We start from the raw sequence: 22223 nt of genomic DNA on the forward strand, positions 1-22223 counted from the left end.
CTCAAAAATAGTTATCTTTACCTAAATTATCTGAGTTTGTTCAGAAACAATATTGCCTTTATTATGTTATAAAGTGTCTGCTTGTTGTTTGTTACAAGTCTCTAATATATATATATATATATATATATATATATATATATATATATATATATATATATATATATATATATATATATATATATATATATATATATATATATATATACCACTTAAAGACCCAGTTTATAGAACTTTTTAGGGAACACTTTTTGCCCATAGAAATTATTTCAACACCCTGTAAAATCCTTGTTAAGCTATTCCAGTATGATTGATTTTCATATGTAGGATATCTTGTGTTCAACTGAAGCTTCAAAATAGAGCATCAAATAATTTTCTCTGAAACTGAACAATTTATAAGCAATTATATTGAAATTGCACATGGGTTTCATATTTCTTCCAGTAAATGAATTATTTTGACCACTCAACCAATGAAGCATTTCACCCTAAAATACTCATTTAAAAAGAGCAACATGCTTAATTTCATAGAAAATAGATAGAAATAACGCATTTTGTCATCAACATTTGTTTCAAAAATTTTGAAATTTCAGAAGTGGGTCAATTATTAGTGCAGTATACTCTCAATTCAGTGGATTTTACTGAGTATTTCTGGCACATGAGTTAATTCTTAAACTGAAAATATATCACAAATCTCATCATACTGATTTTAAGATTAAGGGCCTAACCTTCCCCTTGTGGAATTTCAATGAAAAAATATTGTGTTTTTTTCAAGTTAATACAAAAAAATACAAAAAATAACTTCATTTCAGGTGAAAAGTGTTCCCTTACCAGTAGACTTCAGCTGTTCGTAACTTACAGGTGAATGCCAATGTTGTGTAGCTTATGGTGTTTGTTTTCCAGGTCAACTCGACCGCTGCTGCAGACGTCGAGGGCGTAAGCCGATATTCAATCTGGGCAACTTCCTCAACTCCCACAAGGGATTCGACCCTCTGAGCACGGAGGATGACGACCATGACATTGACAATGCCCTCGATGATTCAGACAACGAGGAGTTCAGCATCACCAGGAAGGCGTAGCATGCAGAGGATTGTTGCATACATGCCAAATTAACAATTTGCCGGGAGGGAAAGGTGGGGCACAAGTATCATTATTCTTCATTTTGAATGCGTCATCTACTAAAAAATGGAGACTGCATCATTCCATTTTGGGACTTTTTTTATGAATTCAGAAATAAGCAGTATGGTTGGTAAATAAAATAATTCCAGATAAAATCATAATAGAACGTCTGTTTGGATAAAGTATTGAATTATATAAGGGTGGTTTTCTACTAAAAATATCTCTAAGGCTAAGGAAGGAAACTGCATAATGTTATGGGCATGTAAAGGGCGTGTGGTATGCAGGGTCATAGGCATCGAGAGTCAATGGAAAAGTGGGATGGACAGTGTTCCATTCAGGGAAACTTATTGCAGAGATGTTGATCTTTTAAATGCTAGTTTCATTTTGTTATGATTGCATCATAACAACAGCCATATTCATTTATTATGTGATGTTAATTGAATGTAATTGATATTTTACGTCTGTTTTAGTTTGTTATATATTGTTTTCTCAGAAATTAAATATATTATTATCTAATAAATTTAAGATTTTTTTTAATGTTGACATTGCAGTAATTAGGCTGTGTTATACTGATGGATCTCCATGACAAAATATACTTTTTACTTTTTAATTGCTTTTAAAATTTGAAATCATAAAGGTGATGTTAACATTACAAGGTATTCTGTCATTTATTGTATGATCTAGTTCATGGAAAACTTCTCGAAATGGGAATCACACAAAATTCTGGCCTAGGGAAAGTTTATCTTATTATAACATTATAACATTTTAACTCAGTTTTGGTTTCAGGAATCAATACCAAAAAAATTGTTTTACAACTGATTTGAAATTAAAGTACTTATAATGTAGTTATATTTTTGCATGACCTATCTCATAAAATAAATATCTCATTTTGCATTTAACTTTAAAGGATATGTTTACTGCTGCTTTATTAAAAGTAGAACAGCCAGTAGGGATAATGTGGCAGTATTTTGCACATAAAACGAGACATAATTTGGATGCTTTTTAATGTAGCTTTATTGTCTGTTAGACTTAATATTTTTTGGTCTCTGAAGATTATCCTTGTTTTTAGTCGAATGGTTTCTCAAGTTCCAAAAACTACTAATATTTTGTTGTTGTTTTTTTTAGTTGGCAATTTTTATTTTTAAGTCCAATTTTAACTACCTCAGATCATAGTAACATAAAAGAAATGTAAAAAAATAATTTTTTGTTAATTTTCCTTTATTAACATGAGGTATATGTAGAAGACTTTTATCAAATGACAATTTTGAGACCAAAAAGGATATTCAATTACTTGCCTTTTTGCAAGCTTTTGCATTGGAATAAATCTGCATTTATTGTCTGAATATAACTTGTATGTATTGATGATTATGTATAGATTTTCTGTCAAACAAAGTCACAAGATATATACATTGCTAAAATTAATGTAAGTTCTGTTATACATGATGTTGATTTGCAACCATACTACTAAAACTAAGAATTACAGTGAAGATAAGTGTATAAATTCAGAGTTACAATTACATTGTAATGTATAGATCTACAATTACAGTCTTCATTGGCCACAGTCAGATAAAAACTGATTAAGTGTTCATATTAAGGTTGTACATTTAAGAAACATATGCTTCATAGGATTTGATAAAATATGTAACTTACTAATTCCTGCTGTTTGCAAATGAACTTAGCATTTCAAGTTGTTAAAGATTGTGGCCTTAAGTCTGCCCCAAACCATCAAGAACATTTTAAACAAGTACAACATCTATTTCTAGCACACCGGATAGACATTTTTGGTGAAATTCAGCCATGCTGGAAAACTATCTGGCATCCCCCATGCTAGATTAGTCACGCACTGTGACGCAATATTTTTTATTTATTTTATTACATATTTTAAGTACTGTAAGCATGATTATGATATTTCAAAAGATGATTTAACATAAAACAAAACAAACTAACCCTTAAAAGACGTTATATTGAGGGTGCTTTATGGAGTATGCTGTCAATAAAAATTATTGTGCGTCATGACATCAGTAAACATCATCACACACACTTTTTGGTTAAATGTACAAAAATGCATTTTTGTAAGTCATTTTTCACAAAAATGTAATTTAAGGCATGCTAGAAAAAATATCAATCATTTGTGTCCGGTCCGGATAGAAAAACTGACCCTTGGGCATGCTGCGTAGCCGGTAACTCGGTAAGCCTCTTTACCTGGCAATTAATGCAGGTGCCCTCGGGTTGGATTTTTCTATCTGGACCAGAAACACATGACAGATATTATTAAGCTTGTAAATTAACTTCATACATCAAAGTAACAGACTGGCGCCATGGCTGCTTTGGCACACACTTAATCGTATTGTTGTGAAGAAATGGAATCCTACCCCAGCAAGGAATGCATCCATACATGTACAATTTGCATTCGTTGCATTTGAACCAATCAAATAAATCATAGCTTTAAATTACAAGGATGATGCTGTGGCAAAACTCTTTTAAGTGTTGAAACTGGCAGTGGGAAGACTGTGTTGGGTTGGCACAATCTGACCATCTCTTCAGTGCAAAATGGTATTGTGAACAACCTTACTATTTAACTGACTGACATGCATGTTTCACTAAGTCTATCTGCAAACAGTTGTATGTTCTATGTTCATTGTTGTGATTAATTGAACTTTGATTAAGGTAGACAATGTATGCAAATGAATTGAAATTATTTTCATCAATTAAATCATCGCAATCGGCTTACAGACATAAATGCTTTATTAAAACTGTGCTTTTATTGCCACATTTGGCAGCTGATTTGAAAAATATGACAATGAGGTGACAATTAAACCTGTTCTGATAGATTCACAGGATTTAATGTTTCTTTAATTGTCTGGAGTTTGTGTTGCCTCGCCTTGATTTTGCTTGTAGACAATACTGTATTTAACTAACACTTCCCGGCTGGCAAGCACTTGGTTAATGTTTAATACCTAAAACTTGATATATTTTGTAATACTTTTATCCTTGTTTTGAAGTGCTTCCTTTAAGGTTTCTAGTGTACAAAAAAGCTTGTTAATTTATTGAGCTATTGGCAGTAATGTTATTTCTTCATCAAATAAAGAGTTGGTATATTGAAAGCGTATAGCTAAATACTGATACTGTTACGGTATCATAAATATACATTGTAGATAATGTTTTGGTAGTTTGTATTTTTTATTATTTAAACTGCAATTATCTATTTTGCAATCTTTCTAGGCCAAGATGATAGATTGAAATTTATTTTTTAAGTATATTTTTTAAATAATTTTTCTATACGTGTCAAACCATTTGAAATGATTCAAGAATAGGACTGGTTCACCAGGCCTCCAAATATCACATTACTGTACATCAGATACATTCACTTTGACAATTACATTGTGAAGTTTTTCCATCAATCTTAAGTTTCTTTTATTTCTCAGTTTCATATAAGTTCTCATAAATTGTGTGCCAGATAAGGCTATAAGATCTCCCAAGTTCCCAAAGTATATTTTGGAAAAAGAATAAAAATTGTGTAATAATAATTTACAAATTCTTTATGGCTATGTTAGTTTTACAATAATTGTAAAGAAGGTAATATTAACTTATACTAAGTCGCTTGTTGAGAAGTGAGTGCACTTTAACCATTAAGCTAAATACAAAAAAAAGCATCAAATTGTTATTTCATTGTTTGAAGCAGTGAAATATCATCATTTTATCACTGATAAATTTCTATAAACCACTGGAAAGCATATAATATCTTCTTCTTCTTTTTTGTTCATTTGCTGGGCAAAGATTTCATCTTAAAATATTTATCTATTTAATTACAGTTCACTTAAGTATCTAAATATTGGAGTTTCTTTTTGTTTTTTTCTTAATTGTCATATTTATTTTGATTATTTAATGATACTATTTATGAATTTTTAAAAGTGCTTCACAAAATGATACGCAAATTGTTATTGTTTATTGTTGTGTTGTTATGTGGATAAGTGATACCATGTTGTGTTTGTGATATTTCAGATTCACCTGTAATCAGCAATATATGCTTCATACTTATAAGTCTTTGATATTAATGTTTTCAGATTCTTTGTGTAGCAAGAAAATTGTTTTTAATCATACAAGAGCGTGGTTAGAAGGTCTGAATTATTTTGTCATTTTCATCATTGTTCAATGTCTGAACATAAGTTGAAAACATTTGGAACTCCTGGGCCATCTTCTATCAAAAACAATATGTATATGGACGGTTTACAATGTCAGAAATCTAAACATTTTAACTACGCGCAAGTAGATTGTTTAGTAATTTGTATTTAGCAGTTAAACTTAATGACTTAACTCATCTGAAACTTGATCATGTTTGCAATAATACACTTCACTGGCAATCAATTTAAACTAAAATATACAAATACACCTTAAAACAATCCATTTGATTAATAATATTATTCAAAGTTCAAACAACTTCTACTGATGTACCGACATACATCTGAGTTGGGTTTTTTTTTCAAATAGAAAATGGCCGAGGAGTTCCGATTGAGTTGAAAATCATAGATGTCAGCAGTTCCTATGAATATTTCAGGTAAAATTGTCAACATGATTATAGCTTGAAATTAACAATAAAAGGTGTTAGACATAATCAGAAGTATTTTTTCTCTCATATTTAAGAAGATCTATGGTTGGTTTTTAATCACAATTATTATTTATAATAGTCAAACTGCTCTAGTCACTAGAAATTCTAGTACTTACTTTACGGTCACTTAAGAAATATTGCATTTTAGAAAGAAGAAAATGTTTGTGACTATAATAATTGGTTGTTTATGAATGTTGTTGTAAATTATTTTCGAATAAAATGTTTTATTTTATGAAGAAAATTGTATTTCATTTGTCATCGATGTAGTTTTGATAGTGGGGTTACAGCCAGGCTTTAAAAGGACATGAGGGTGCTGCAGAAAAGGGACAGGGTGCTTAGGGTAATAAATGAACACTGTAATAGGCTGTGAAGAACTTGATAATTGGGACAAAAAATCTTAGGAATTGTGTTTAATTGAAGTAATATAGGGTTTAAACTTGGGAATATGTCAAGTTTGTTTATATTTATAATCTTATAAGAAGGGTGCCCATGCTGGTCTCCATGAAGGCAGAACAGTTCTTAAAAAGTACCGGGTGAAGCGCCCTTCAATAGCACTTGCTAAAACGTAACTCAGTTCAAGTTCTCTATACATCAACTCTGATTATAAACACAGTCTACATTAAACTAAAATGTGTGTCTGTAACAAGTCTGGGTCATATTCCTTAATTGCTCAAAATAAAAGTCACTAGGCAATAGTGACAATACTTCCTTCTTAATCTTGTAGAAACTTTGTTAGAATGTTTGTCATCAAGTTGATTAGGGGTCATCTCTGAACAAAGGTAGCAATGTTCAAAGGGTAACTTTACTACCACTCTGGAGATCACAATTTCTACCTGATGTTGTAAAACTTGGTCAGCATGTTTAATATTACGAAAAGGTTGATTATAGAGCATGGCTGGTTGAAAAAAATAATGTCTATTTAAGGTATCCGGTGAACAATAATGTGAAATTTCTCATGTTACCCCATATTATTTTGGGTACATAAGAAAGGGTTTAACAAGGAGAAAGAAGATGAACATATATACTGACACTGTGATACAAATATTGCAAATGGGATATTTTGACCTTGGAAGATTAAAAAAATCTGTCATTAAACTTACGATTTCATTTGAAATAAAGAACAAAAATACATGAATGAAGCAGCATTTCTAACCTCATCGCCATTAAAAATTATTCAGAGTATGTGTCTGTAAGGTGACGCTAAAGTCATAGTTTTACCTGTATTTCAAAGAGAAAGTGAAACTTGGGTGAATTTGAAAGCAGACCAAATGACTATGATAAAAACAGAATTTTAAATTAAAGTTAAAAATCTAAAAGCCGCTCTACCTTGAGTATAATCTCGTTTACTGTTTCGCAAGATGTCAAGCATCCATTGCTATTTTAGTGCAAAGAAAAACAACAATAAGGGAGTAAGAACATTTCTGTCTTAAATCTGTTTAACCAGTTACCTCTTACAGTAGAACACCATGATGAAGCAATTCACTAAAATGAAATTGCCAAACTATTGTGTCACTACACATTTGTATTCCCCCTTTCGAAGAAGAGGGTGTACATTGCTTATGTTGATCGGTTGGCCGGAAGACTAAAGCTTGTCCGAGTGATCTTTGGTCTTTAAACGTGACTTGGAGATTGGGTGTGACCAGTAGATCACTCCTATTGATTTTGAGGTTATCGGCTCTAAGGTCAAGATCACAGTGACATTGGATGCAAAAAGCTTGTCCAAGTGATAACTCTACAATGCCTGGACCTATGATCCTCAAACCTGGCTTGGAGGTTGGGCGTTACCAGTAGATGACTCCTATTGATTTTGAGGTCATCAGATCAAATGTTATATTCACAGTGATCTTGAATGTAGAATGCTTGTCCGTGTGAAAACACAACACATGGTCCTCAAACTTCATATGGATGTTGGGTGGGACCAGTGAATGATCACTATTGATTTTGGTGTCATAAGGTCCAAAGGTCAAGGTCATAATGACATTGAATGCAAAAACGTTGTCCGAGTGATAACGATGCACGCGTTGACGGTACTCAAACCTAATGTGGAGGTTGGGCATGGCCAGTACATGGCCCTTTTTGGTGTTGAGATCATCAGGTCCAATCAGCTGGCATTTCGATCTATGCACAATTGTTACAATTGTGTGTGTGTGTGTGGGGGGGGGGGAATCTTGTTACAACACTAAGAATAGCATGTTCTACCCTATCACCAGTAACGTTGGACAGAATAATGATAATAATGATAATAATAATAATAATAATAATAATAATAATAATAATAATAATAATAATAATAAAATAATAATAATAATGATAATGAAACAATTAGTTTGTACACTTATATATTTAACTTCATTTGTGACTAATTGCTGATAAGGGCAAAAGTTCGACTATTTTTTTTAACACGCTTGAAACCATGTGTTCTACCAAATTATCTTGAAAATTACTTAAAATCAATGTGTGTCAAGACTGATTATTGGCCATGACCGGTCAAATATCAGGTCACTTGGTCACGGACCTATGGTCAAACGTTTGACATATTGTACACGTCTCTTCAACATCTTTTACCAAAGCAAGAAAAAGGATGGAAACTTTGGTCAAGATTGGTTATTGGCCATTTCTGGTCAAAAAGGCCACTATGTCAACAGTTTTCCACCATATCCTTGCCGAAATGTTTTACACACTGCATTGTTTTTCTGAGACATGGCTCTGTGTAATTACTTCGATGTAATGTACGACCATCAAGAACCCTTAAAAGTATTTAAAAAGCACACAAACAAAAATTAAAAAGCACACAAACAAAAATAAGCTTATAGTTACAGCACTCCGGTGGGTGATATAAGGCCTTCATGGCAATCTTGTTAAAAGCTGTAACATTTTGGAGGTCATATCGTATTTAACAAACACTGATGCTCATCTTTTTTAATTCATTCATATTAATTTTGACCTATTATTATCTGAAAAATAATTAATGTAGTTTAAATATAGACAGGCTAGATCACGTAGGTGTTTTAACTCAGTGATTTATTTTGTGGTTCTTGTAAGTTCACTTTTCAAGCCCCATGACATTGAAGTTTTGTGGAACATATAAATTAAACATGAGGCTGACTGTTTTATTTATATTTTCGTTTGAATAAAAATTAAACCATCTAGCTGTCATAAACTAGTATTAAAAAGGTTATACATTTACCAAATTATTGGAACGAATGACTTTTACTATTACATAAAACAACAACAAAAACATTAAGGAAATACAGACAATACACGACTGTTGATCTGTCTAAATGAATACAATCTCAGCTTTAAAGTTCGCAAAATGATCCATGGCCGAAATCAAGTATTTCAAGTACTTTGTACGTTCATTTTATTTATAGACGTCGGTCATATATCGGATTTCGGTCATCATCATAACGCCGGCTATATACTAGGAATATACGTGGATAAGACGTCGGATATTCGGTCACAGAAGTCTTGACGAGAATCCAGAGTCACTTGTTGATAGTTGGGGATTCAGCTTTTGTCCTTTTTATGGTTAAAAGGTACACGTGTGAAGAAATCACACTCCAAATGTATTTTTATAGATGAAAACAGGTGTATCTTCGTAATGTTTTATATAACCTTTATTCGTACATTCGCCGGTCGAATATCCGACTGGCGAATGCCATATATTTGAGAGGCTTCCCAGGGGATTATGGTCTGAATTCCAAGGGATTTTGGTATTACACCAGGGAATTTTTACGCAGCGAAATTTTGCGAAATATCGACATATATGATATAACAATAAATACAAAAAAACACTCTAATTACATTACTTTTTGGACTTAGTCATCATGGTCCTTTATGTAATTTGACACTCTTATTATTATGGATGCTTTCCACTTTAACCTTGAGCTAGTCTCTGATTTTTTTTTTAATTTAATTGCAGGGGATATGGATCCCCCGTTGGGGGACCAGGGGATGGGTCGGAATTCCGGGGGATTTTCCCCCCGCCGGGTGATATGGCACGTATAGATTTTGTCTTGTTTATGGTTAAAAGGTACAAATGTATAGAAATCAAACAGTTATTGCATTCTTATTCATGTACACAAATGAATCTTCGTAACAAACACTGTTTTAAACCACTTTTATTCGAACATTCGCCTGAGTTGGATAATTGACCATTTCCAGTCGGTTATTCGCGAATATTCAATTACCAACCGGTCAGGAGTTGGGTATACAGATAATGTCCATTAACATGGTTTGAACGGTCACATATGGAGAATTCACACGCCAAATGTATGTTTATGCATGTACACATATGTATCTTCATAAAAACGCCGTTTTAAATCACCTTTATTCGTACATTCGCCAGTCGGATATTCGACCACTTCCGGTAGGTAATTCGCGAATATTCAACAATCAACCAGTTGGTAGTTTGGGATTCAGATTTTGTCTTGTTTATAGTACAAAAGTACAAAATGTATAATTGAATTCAAATAAACCATTTGTGTGGTTTTTGGTACTAAGACTTACAAATACCATAAATTCAATATGTTTTACTCTTATTGAGTGTGTAACGACTTGGTAAAAAGTTATATTTTCAAGGCATACATGGCTCCCTTCCACTTAAAGTCTACAGCAAGTAAAACGTTTAAATTGCTGTATATTTAACCACAGCGCTTTATATTCAACATCTGATTGGTCTACAATCTAGCCAAAATCAATATTTATACAGCTACTGCGATATATAGTATGACCCATTTTTCTCTTTTTTTCTATACTCATCAATAAAGTACAAAAATATAGATATCTGTATTGCTAAATACCTTAAACAAAACAGACCGAATAAGAATAAAATAATGTTAACCATAAAATATCTATATCTTATACTTGTTCAAGATATAGCCACTCGGGCGCCTGATTTTTAAATCTTAAAACACCTTATAATTGCAAACTTTTATTATTGAAAACTATATTTTTAATAAATATGCACTTTGTAATGTCTATATATGTGAGAATAGATAGACAGTGCAAAGTGGAAATTCGTGAGAAAAAAATAGGTGTTTCAATTATTTTTCACTTTTTTGGCATCGTATGTGTTTTGATTTTTTTACAAAAATATTATCAGCTTGAAATCTGGGGCCAGTGGATATAGCCATCTTTATTTCACAAAACAAATTTCAGCGTTTGAAGACTATTTAAAAGGTTTTATTCGGTAGCTATTCTATCAGCCATTTTTTTTTCGAATAATTATATTTTGATGTTCAGTGAGATTTTTTGGAATAAAAACAATATGTTTAATGTCCATTAATTGCTATTATGTCCTGAACATCAACATGCAAAATCTTGACATCTCCTAAGTGGTCTTGTTTAGATTAAAGACTTGTGTAACAAAAAAATGCAAATAACCATCTTGTACTGTCAAGAATAAAAACAAGTATAAAATTCATTGAACATGCGTATGATTAAAAATGATTTATATGCTACGTTTTAAAAGAAAAGCACTATGAGTGTTTTACAGATATGTTAATAAACATATACATTATTGCACTTAATTTAATAACCATTGACGTCGACTAAATGATGTTACGGTGAACCTTGAGGACTTTTGATACATCAATTCATTATTTTTTTCTTTATGTGAGTGTTTGAGAGACTCCCTCAGAGAGTTGAAATCAACATCAATTTGTGTTATCAAATTAGTTCCAATTTTGAGTTATTCAATAATTGTTATCAAACTAGTTCTTTGAGTTATTCAATATTTGTTATCAAATTAGTTCCAATGTTGAGTTATTCAAAAATTGTTCCAATTTTGTGTTATTCAATAAATCAATTTGAATGAACGCCAATACAAAACAACAAACAACAACGAGCAGACACTAAGGCTGAAGTTTGTTCTGCTTTCTGTTAATAATATATTAATAGAGAACTTTCGATGACAACATACTCTATATCACAAGATGGGTGATTCCTTTAAACGACCGGTCACGACCTACGACAACCAGTATACGACAACCAGTATACAGAATACGACAACCAGTATTCGACAACCAGTATACGACAACCAGTATACAGAATACGACAACCAGTATACGACAACCAGTATACAGTATACGACACAGTATACGACCACCTGTATACAGTATACGACAACCAGTATACGACAACCAGTATACAGTATACGACAACCAGTATACGACAACCTGTATACGACAACCAGTATACGACAACCAGTATACAGAATACGACAACCAGTATACGACAACCAGTATACGACAACCAGTATACAGTATACGACAACCAGTATACAACAACCAGTATACGACAACCAGTATACAGTATACGACAACCAGTATACGACAACCAGTATACAGTATACGACAACCAGTATACGACAACCAGTATACGACAACCAGTATACAGTATACGACAACCAGTATACGACAACCAGTAACCAGTATACGACAACCAATATACAGAATACGACAACCAGTATACGACAACCAGTATACGACAACCAGTATACAGTATACGACAACCAGTATACGACAACCAGTATACGACAACCAGTATACAGTATACGACAACCAGTATACGACAACCTGTATACAGTATACGACAACCAGTATACGACAACCTGTATACAGTATACGACAACCAGTATACGACAACCAGTATACAGTATACGACAACCAGTATACGACAACCAGTATACAGCATACGACAACCAGTATACGACAACCAGTATACAGTATACGACAACCAGTATACGACAACCAGTATACAGTATACGACAACCAGTATACGACAACACATTGTTAAGGATGCTGGTTTATGTGTGTTGTGTGTACAAGTTAATTCAAAATGATCATGAAAGAATTTCATTTTTAATCTTTGATACTTGTTCTTGAAAGTTAGTCATCTAAAAGAAAGTTTTATATAGTTGTACAGGCATTGTAACTGACACTGCACGGTTGAACATTTCACACAGACAGGATGGCTATACTTGCTGTTAAAACTCTATGCCACAATGATAATAACAAATTTGAACTTTTACTGAAAATGTTTGATAGTATCATACAGTCTTCATGCAATTTCAGGCATAATTTAAAATTCAGTTAGGTTTGAACATCGTTTATTATATAGATCAACGTCAAAATGCTCCAAAGGTTTGTGACGTCATAGTCTGAAAACACGTGTGAATTGCATTAAACGAGCATTGCTGAAAAACAAAATGAACACAATAATGGCTAAAGTATTTCAAGTTTAGATTTTAGTCACTAATTTAGGTTTCTTTAGTTATTCATTTCAGTTCGGAGACCCCAACCTCCGCGTTATGTTGTATATTCAAATTAAGTCAATGTACCAGCATAAAAAATCAATTAATCATCTAAATGTATTCAATAACAGTTTATAGGCCGTTTAAGACTAATGAGAATCATCTATTATTAGAAACGCGAAAACGTAGTTTTGCCGTTTAAGGACGAGCTAACGTCAATGACGTGTATACGCGGGCCGAAGTTCGTCCAGCTATGGTGTATATTAACCTGAGCCAACAGAACAGTGTCATACAGTTATAACAAGCTTTAACTAACAAACGGCGGAGGAGAACTTGTAACTTTCGTTTTTTTGTTACAGCTGCCTCTACAGTGTTTGAGTTTTTGAAGTTATACGTACACACCTACGATAATCAATTACTGCAAAAAAAGTACGCTTAAGTTGCAAACGTGGTTAACAATTAATTCATGATTAACTTGCACTTGATACTTTATTCTTCGACGAACAGACATCTTCCTGTGATGTTACCTTTGCGCGGACTGCTGGTCATATTGGCCTTGGCGGTAATGGGGCCGAAAGGGGCCTCTGGCCACGGACGGATGGTGGAGCCGGCGGCACGCAACGCCATGTGGCGCCTCAACTACAAGAACCCCCGCAACTACAACGACATGGGCCTCAACTGTGGAGGATTCACGGTATGTCAATATATTAGACTAGAATGTTTCACTTGAAAATCAGCAGTAAGAAAATGCTATTTAAATTCAACGGTTTTTTTTTCGATAAAATATGTTGATCTCTAATAATAATAATGACAAGATTTTTTGCCAAAACAAGATGGAAAACGCGCTAAATTGCATAGAGAGAACGTATATGTATTTATATGATATCTCGAATAACAGTGTTTTTGGATTTGAAATTTAGAAGAATTCGCTCTAAATGAATTTTAGTTAGTGCTTACCGGAGTCAAAAGGTATATGAAAATGGTGTTGTAATATAGATATAATGATGGGAAATGCATTTAAAAGCTTCAAACATAAATTACAACCAGAATGTATAACTCCTATTACTTTGCTAGAGTTTGCATCTTGACACATGCGTACTTTCATATATTTTGTTTCTTTTTTGACATGAATGTTTAACCTGATACGCCCCAAAATGAAACACAAAGAAAATCGTGTCAATCGATGCTTAAATAAGTTGTCGATAATATAATGATTCAATAGTTTATACGGGCATGCCATACACGTAATTGCATTTTTATAAGAAACAGAAACGTTGCACAAACACAATTGTATATAAATACAATTATACAAAGTTTATGGCCCGAGTGTCCGACAATCGTCACGAGAAGACTGACCGCGTTACTCACCGTATCGATTCATTTCTGTGTATTGTCAGGCACCTGTCATCATTGGATATTAATTTGCGAGTTTTATGACCAGGACAATGGCGATTTGACTGTTTTTCGTCGGACGTTATTGAATGTTAATGTTCACTATAAAGTCCGTCATACGTAAACTAGTGCGTCATTTGCCACATAAAGTTTAAACAAGCAGTCTTTATATACGACGCAAATCAGCGAGTCCAGCTCACCAAAGTTCCCATTTCTACATAAACTACTAAAATATAGTAAAACATAATTACGGTAAAACGGACCATATGTATTTATAGCTATGTATTCATTTGGTCGTCTCCTATGTCAGATACATGGATAAAATGCCAGCGTGTGGATCGAGAGGTCATGTGTTCGCTGTACAAGCACTTTAGTCCAAAAAATGCAAACTACATTGAAAATAATAAGAATTCGAAGATGGATTGATAAAAATACCAAACAATAGTGTGGTAAAACTTGATTCATGTTACAAATGAATAAAGGAGACATGTCAACAAGAAATGCAATTCATTTTGCTTTATTGGCACTAAGGACAGTCTCTACTTTCCCTTCGAGATTAGGTAATGATCATACTTGCCTTTCAATCCCTTATATAGAATTAAGTAATTATATATACATAAACAAAACAAATTAGGATGAACAATGCCTGTTGTTTGTACACACTGAACGGAAACGAGCGGACTGCTTTTTATGTCGCCTTTACCTGGCGGTATTTTGTGAAGAAACTACAAATTTAGTGCTGTTTTATCATCATTCCAGTAATAGTAGTCAAACTTGTCAACTGAATAATGAAACTTGTTTTAGTATTTTGTCAGAAACCATCAAATTTATAGCAAAATAAAGCAAACGTGGAAATATACACTGCTGAAATTTATGACCTACGAACGTCTTTTAGACATAGCAGCTGTCGGAGAACAAACTAAATATAAATGTGAACGGTTATTACTGCACACTTCATTTTGATGAAAAGCAGCATTTTGAAAGGTGCTAATGCAAAAAAAAAATAGAGTAACTGTTTTAGCCATGATGAATTTTAGAATAATATCATATTAGGTTGCAAAACAAAATCGTACTGTGCAGCTAATAGATTATTGTAAAAAACGCAAACAAATGTATATGTACGCGGGAAACATTTTCAAATCATGTAACCACACTGGAAAAAACTGTTTTGCAATTTATAGACGTAAATATCTTAGAAGTGAAATAACTAAAAGATACACTAGTTTACACTATGTGGATACAAAAGTATCGAGCGGGTGAAATGGACACCGGCGCAGCTGTGCAACAGCGCAATAAGACACGGACTCAAATGTCCGGAAATAAACTCACGATATACTTAAAAAATCATATTTTACTGTGTGCTATTTTGTATCTTGCAGAACCAGTTCGAACGTCAGGGTGGACAGTGTGGGGTGTGCGGCGACCGCCCGGAGGGCCCACGTGACCACGAGGCGGGTGGCAAGTACGCCAGGGGCGTCATTGCCCGTCAGTACAAGGTGGGCGCTTTCATCAACGTGACCGTAGAGCTCACCAGCAACCATCAGGGCTACTTTGAGTTCCGGTTGTGTCCGGTTAACGACCCCCGGAAGAAGGCAACACATGCGTGCCTGGACCGCCACCTCCTCAACATCGTAGGTCACGGCACGCGCTACTTCATCACCGTGCCAGACGGGTCCGTGGTCATTGAGCTGATGGTGATGTTGCCGCCCAATCTCCAGTGCTCCCAGTGCGTCCTTCAGTGGAAATGGGTCGCCGGTACGTTCGCGTGCAATGCATTTCTATTGAGGCTTATATGTTAAATGTTGTTATAATTGATAAATGTTGGGTAATGTGTAAGGTTATAAGGCCATACAAACTAGTCTTAGTCCCCAATAGACTCGCATTCCAGTAAACTAGTGTATCACTGACCGTTCCAAGTGGTGGTAATCCCACCATTTATCGTTAACAGGGGCAGTCCAGGATTTGACGTTAGAGGGGCGTAACTTAGACGCGATAGCTTTTTACGTGCACCCCTCTCTCAGATCCGACAATTATTTAGTTTTGGCAGGGTGTTATGGGGTACTACCACAAGACAATTTTAACAACTTCTAGTCCGAAATAGTGCATTGTTGGCGTATTTTATTAACTACTACCTCCTAAGGTGAAATAAATAATAAACTTGGACGATTAAAGGGGGGTGGGGGGGGGGGGGTACACACCGGGTGATCCCCCCCCCCCGGAGCCGCCAGTGGATAAAGCTATGTTTATGATTGTGCGGTTTTTATACGTTTGTGACTCGAGTTCATTGTCGTTTGGGCTCTTGCCTTGTATCTCTAAACAGGTTTATTTTTGAATGTTCGACTACTGGACTTGTCCCTGTAGTTTCCATTGTGTTATTACCAAAAGAGTTGAGTTACGGTAAAAACAAATGCAACATCATAATTGTACGAGACTTTTGCTGGTTTGCTAGGCGATTTCTTTCCATATGAGCAGTTCTAGTTAAAATTTAACGGATGTGTTGTGTTTCTATTGAATGCTGACATGTTTATGATAATAGGTAAACAGCAATCATATAATTTTAAAATTGACAAAACATGCAACTTTATTTACTATAATGCAAAGTGGTCTTTGTTATAACTACTCGACAGCTGTTCAAAGCCACAAAAATGCAAAAAAAGTCAGTCATTTGAATTTATTTTGAACCTTTTTCTAAGGACATTAGCTATACGTTAACTCCGTGCAGTCTTGGTTAAAGACTTTATAACTGACATAAAAATATTAATTATACAACCTTAAATTAATAAAACTATGACAATGACAGATTAATGTCATGCTAAAGTTTATAATATGTAATATTAATTATAGACCCAGAAAATTCAATTTAATAACTTAACCAAGGCAACTCATCATTCAGTTTGGCTCCAGTAAATGTCAACTTCGATCAAAAGGTTCCGGGTGTTTGGGTTCTGCGACATCGTATCCAATGTTCAAAAATTAAAGAAGAATCCACTATTACAGAATAAGTATATGATTACCTTATTCATATTGTGGATATATTTTATGTATTTGCAGGTCAGAGTATGGGGCCAGACGGATACGGTGGCGAGTGTCTCGGCTGTGGAAATCAGGAACACTTCATAAACTGCGCTGATGTCGCTATCGGCCCCAATGCAGTGTCGCCCCTGCCACCGCTGGCTCCTGGTATTACACCTCCCGCCGCTCCGGCTCCCGCACCTGCGGTCGCGGCTCCAAACACAAATTACGTCGCTGCTGGGCCTACATACAACGTCCAATCTGCTTCGGATACGCAAATGGACACCGGAGTGGCTCTTATGAAACATGTTCTCCAGCGGCTTTTACATGCCCAGAAAAAGGAGGCAGCAACTCAACCGTGGGCCGGCCTGCCGGCGGCTGCTCCTATCGCTCCGACAAATCAGTGGAACCCTCCCGCCCCTCAACCGACATGGCAGCAAGCGCAAACACCAACACCCTGGCAGGCACCAACACCCGCTCCTTGGAAACCTACAACTTCCCGGCCGTGGCATCAGTCTGACTCTTCTAACACGGAGGTGAACTATCCTGGATACGAACCTGGGGAGTATCCGGAGCAAGGAGAATCTCCATCATCCGGAAGCAGTCAAGGGTCGCAGAACGAACTTTACATTAAAGGATACAATGATGCACTCAAACAGTTCCAGAAATCATTCGGCATGCCGGGCCTTAACATCAAATCAAATGCGCCATTCAATGAAGCTTCACTTGCTTTCCAAGAATCACAGAAAAATATCGTACCGTCATATGGAGGCAGTTCATCTGGGGCGTGTCCTGACGGTTCAGAGTTTGAATGCCGAGCGACAAACACACTGCAGGGCACTGATTTTGACTCTTTCTGCCAAGGCGCGTGCGTGAACGGACAGTGCCCCACTGATCTGTGTGCGTGCACGTGTCCCGGTGGGACCCAGGGCTGGAGCGGTGCTGAAAACAGCAGTAGCGGAGGCGCAAACTGTCGTGGCGTGGACAGGTCGAAGGGTTCCGCAATGGACCGCTGGTGCACTCTTAACTGCCAACAAAACAACTGCCCGAGTAGCATATGCACGTGTAGTTAATCATTCTACCATCGATCACCAATTTACCTGCACCACCCCGTGCACAACGTGGACGGTACGACGCCATGATGCTCAATTTGTAAAGCATTGCTTGACTTTTCGACAGTCGCGTCTGCATTTGAATGTTCATTGAGGGCTGAAAGGTTATATCCTTCGTCTTTCATTTGATTTATATCATACTGTACAGTTTTCCTTTTCATGTTTTTAGCATATTTCCCCATTTTCACATTGTTTGCGTTACCATGACATTAAGAAAGGAGAAGTCATAAAACTGTTAACACTAAACGTCTGAGCATAAAGGTCTCTTTTCTTTTAAGGAAATTACTTTTCATGCGACATTTACTAGATACGTGTCAGGATGCTGAGTGTTTTAATGTTGTATAACGGTTGTATATAAAACAAGTATTTTATTTGTTTGACATATGTGATTTACAAAAAAATGTACTGATTGATGTAGTTTAGTTGTCTACAATGTAGAATCATTCAGGTACTGACGGTATATGTTAATTTGCGGGATGCTTACAACATCGTAGTGTTAATGAATGCTTACATTTTTTACTTTCATAATTGTATATGTCGTGGCGCGCGTTACTGTGACTGTCATCCATGGTTGTTTAATTTATGAATTGTCTCAAATAAAACAGAAATATTATTAAAAGTTTGAAAAATGACACAATCCGGTTGTTTTCTCTATATATGGATGATGGGAGACTGCTAACATGATGCATAGCCTCTTGAAATCACGCAAAATATAAAAGCGCTGTCAAGATTTTGATGCGTATAATTATTTTATGTGAAAATGGAGTTTTGCGCACAAAACCATGCTTCCTGACAGAAGGTTGTACAATTAAGAGTAAGAGGCAGTGTTAACAACGCTTGCTCATGGTCTATATAATTTGTCAGGGAGAATTTATCAATTGTCTTCCAAACATCTTTCTGCATTGGGATTTCTTAAATACAGACTAATTGCCATTTCAGTAATGGTTAAATGTTGTTTGTATGAATTTATAAAAATAAATGGTTTGATGCGACGCAGTATTATTACCATTTATTGTGTGTAAGTAGACGCCGGTTATATATACCGCTTCACCTGATTCAAGTCAATAACGGCTGACTGCTGATTAACTAAAATAAATATATTGGAATATTTAAAATATACTTTGTATACCTTCTCATTGGAAAAATAAATATGTTCACCACTAAGATTATTTTAAGATTCAATTTGATTTTGTTTGTTATGATGTTTTTTACTTAAATTCTTCATTAGTAAATGTAAGTACCGGCCAATAGTTTTATTAATGAGCTTCTCGTGCTGGAGATGTGCATTCGGTGCTGGAGATGAGCGTTCGGTGCTGGAGATGAGCGTTCGGTGCTGTAGGTTAGCGGTCGGTGCTGGAGATGTGGGTTCGGTGCTGGAGGTGTGCGTTCGGGGCTGGAGATGAGCGTTCGGTGCTGGAGATGAGCGTTCGGTGCTGTAGGTGTGCGTTCGGTGCTGTAAATGAGCGTTCGATGCTGGAGATGAACGTTCGGTGCTGGAGGTGCGCGGTCGGTGATGGAAATGAGCGTTCGGTGCTTGAAATGAGCGTTTGGTGCTGGAGGTGAGCGTTCGGTGCTGGAAATGAGCGTTCGGTGCTGGAGGTGAGCGTTCGGTGCTGGAGATGCGCGCTCGGTGCTGGAGGTGAGCGTTTGGTGCTGGAGGTGAGCGTTCTGTGCTGGAAATGAGCGTTCGGTGCTAGAGGTGTGCTCTCATTGCTGGAAATGTGCGATCGGTGCTTGAGGTGAGCGCTCGGTGCTGGAGATGCGCGTTCGGTGCTGGAGATGCGCGCTCGGTGCTGGAGGTGAGCGTTCGGTGCTGTAGGTGAGCGTTCGGTGCTGGAAATGAGCGTTCGGTGCTGGAGATGCGCACTCGGTGCTGGAGGTGAGCGTTCGGTGCTGGAGATGTGCACTCGGTGCTGGAGGTAAGCGTTCGGTGCTGGAGGTGAGCGTTCTGTGCTGGAGATGCGCCCTCGGTGCTGGAGGTGAGCGTTCTGTGCTGGAGATGCGCGCTCAGTGCTAAAGGTGAGCGTTAGGTGCTGGAGGTCTGCTCTCATTGCTGGAGGTGTGCGCTGGGTGCTGGAGGTTAGCGTTCAGTGCTGGAGATGCGCGCTTGGTGTTGGAGGTGAGTGTATGGTGCTGGAGGTGTGCACTCGGTGCTAGAGGTGTGCGCTCAGTGCTTGAGGTGTGCGATTGGTGCTGGAGGTGAGTGTTCGGTGCTGGAGGTGTGCACTCGGTGCTGGAGGTGTGCGCTCAGTGTTTGAGGTGTGCGCTTCGTGCTGGAGATGCGCGATCGTTGCAGGAGGTGAGTGTTCGGTGCTGGAAGTTAGCGCTCGGTGCTGGAGGTGTACACTCCGTGCTGGCGGTGTGCGCTCGGTGCATGAGGTGTGCGCTTGGTGCTGGAGATGGGCGTTCGGTGCTGGAAATGTGCGCTAATGGCTTGAGGTTTGCACTCGGTGCTGGTGGTGTGTGTTCGGTTTTAAAGATGTGAGCTCAGTGCTGAAGGTGTGCGCTTCGTGCTGGAGATGCGCGATTGGTGCTGGATGTGAGTGTTCGGTTCTGGATGTTAGCGTTCGGTTCTGGAGGTGTGCACTCGATCATGGCAGTGTGCGCTCGGTGCTTGAGGTGTGCGCAAGGTGCTGGAGATGTGCGTTCGGTGCTGAAGATGTGCGCTAATGGCTAATGGCTTGAGGTTTGCGCACGGTGCTGGAGGTGTGTGCTCGGTGTTAAAGATGTGAGCTCAGTGCTGAAGATATGCGCTTGATGCTGGTGTTGTGCGCAAGGTGCTGGAGATGTGCGCTTGGTGCTGGAGATGCGCGATCGGTGCTGGAGGTGAGTGTTCGTTGCTGGAGGTGTGCACTCGGTGCTGGAGGTGAGCGCTCGGTGCTTGAGGTGTGCGCTTGGTGTCGGAGGTGTGCGCTCGGTGCTGGAGATGTGCGCTAGGTGTCGGAGGTGTGCGCTTGGTGCTGGTGGCGTGCGCTAGGTGTCGGAGGTGTGCGCTTGGTGCTGGTGTCGTGCGCTAGGTGTCAGAGGTTTGCGCTCGGTGCTGGAGATGTGCGCTAATGGCTTGAGGTGTGCGCTCCGTGCTGGAGGTGTGCGCTAGGTGATGGAGATGTGCGCTAATGGCTTGAGGTCTGCATTCGGTGCTGGAGATATGCATAAGGTACTGGAGATGTGCGCTAGGTGTCGGAGGTGTGCGATCGGTGCTGGAGATTTGCACTGAGTGCTGGAGATGTGCGTACGGTGTTAGAGGTGTGCGCTCGATGCTGGTGTTAAAGCTGCACTATCACAGATTGAACGTTTTGACAACTTTTTTGCCTTGGAACGAGTCATTGTTTTGCGAAAATCAATGGAAACCATTTATATAAGACTGCTTACAAAAAAATACATCGCAGATTTTTAAATTTAAGTTAAAAAAATGATGTTTCATGCATTTTTCTTAAACCGTTAGTAACGGTTTAAGCCATAAAACATTAATTTTCGAACGGAAATACGAAAATCTGCGATCTGATCTTTCGTCATTAATCTTATATCATTGGTTTGCAGATATTAACGCAAAAATTTGCTCTTTCCAAGACAAAAAATAAGAAAAGCTGTAAAAATGGTAAATCTGTGAGAGTGCAGCTTTAAGGGTTGTGAAATACTAGAAATCAGTGTTATTTCGCGTGCAAATTTGTCAATTGACTATAGAATGTATAAGAAATTTATTAAGTGGTCTCTGACCTCTATCATTTTTTTC

The 22223-nt window shown here is 37.0% G+C and overlaps 3 protein-coding genes across 4 annotated transcripts in view; 2 read left to right on the forward strand and 1 right to left on the reverse strand.

The window, feature by feature from the left end:
- The window catches only part of LOC128227433 (peptidyl-glycine alpha-amidating monooxygenase-like), a 51982-nt gene extending 46031 nt beyond the window's left edge, over positions 1-5951 (forward strand). For both annotated transcript variants that reach the window (XM_052937969.1, XM_052937968.1), the window contains exon 24: positions 898-5951. In XM_052937969.1, coding sequence (XP_052793929.1) covers positions 898-1073 — 176 coding nt within the window. In that variant the 3' untranslated portion in view covers positions 1074-5951. The remainder of the gene's footprint in view (positions 1-897) is intronic.
- Positions 5952-13225: 7274 nt separating this feature from the next.
- On the forward strand, positions 13226-19121 carry LOC128228383 (uncharacterized). The gene is made up of 3 exons (XM_052939671.1): positions 13226-13668; positions 15746-16121; positions 17418-19121. Exons 1-3 carry the CDS (start codon positions 13441-13443, stop codon positions 18449-18451), a joined length of 1638 nt encoding a protein of 545 aa, XP_052795631.1. The 5' UTR covers positions 13226-13440; the 3' UTR covers positions 18452-19121.
- Positions 19122-19830: 709 nt separating this feature from the next.
- LOC128226234 (uncharacterized) lies at positions 19831-20541 on the reverse strand. The gene has a single exon (XM_052936121.1). The coding sequence runs from the start codon at positions 20539-20541 to the stop codon at positions 19831-19833; it is 711 nt and encodes a 236-aa protein (XP_052792081.1).
- Positions 20542-22223: the final 1682 nt, after the last annotated feature.

The sequence above is a fragment of the Mya arenaria genome, chromosome 3 (genome assembly GCF_026914265.1).
Source record: "Mya arenaria isolate MELC-2E11 chromosome 3, ASM2691426v1".
Taxonomy (NCBI): Eukaryota; Metazoa; Mollusca; class Bivalvia; order Myida; family Myidae; genus Mya; species Mya arenaria.

Bases quoted from the DNA above. Each gene is read 5' to 3' on its own strand.
- LOC128226234 (XM_052936121.1), bottom strand. From the start codon at position 20,541: ATGAGAGCAGACCTCCAGCACCTAACGCTCACCTTTAGCACTGAGCGC.
- LOC128228383 (XM_052939671.1), top strand. From the start codon at position 13,441: ATGATTAACTTGCACTTGATACTTTATTCTTCGACGAACAGACATCTT. The intron at 13,669-15,745 runs GTATGTCAATAT...TGTATCTTGCAG, and splicing joins TCAACTGTGGAGGATTCACG to AACCAGTTCGAACGTCAGGG. The intron at 16,122-17,417 runs GTACGTTCGCGT...ATGTATTTGCAG, and splicing joins TCAGTGGAAATGGGTCGCCG to GTCAGAGTATGGGGCCAGAC.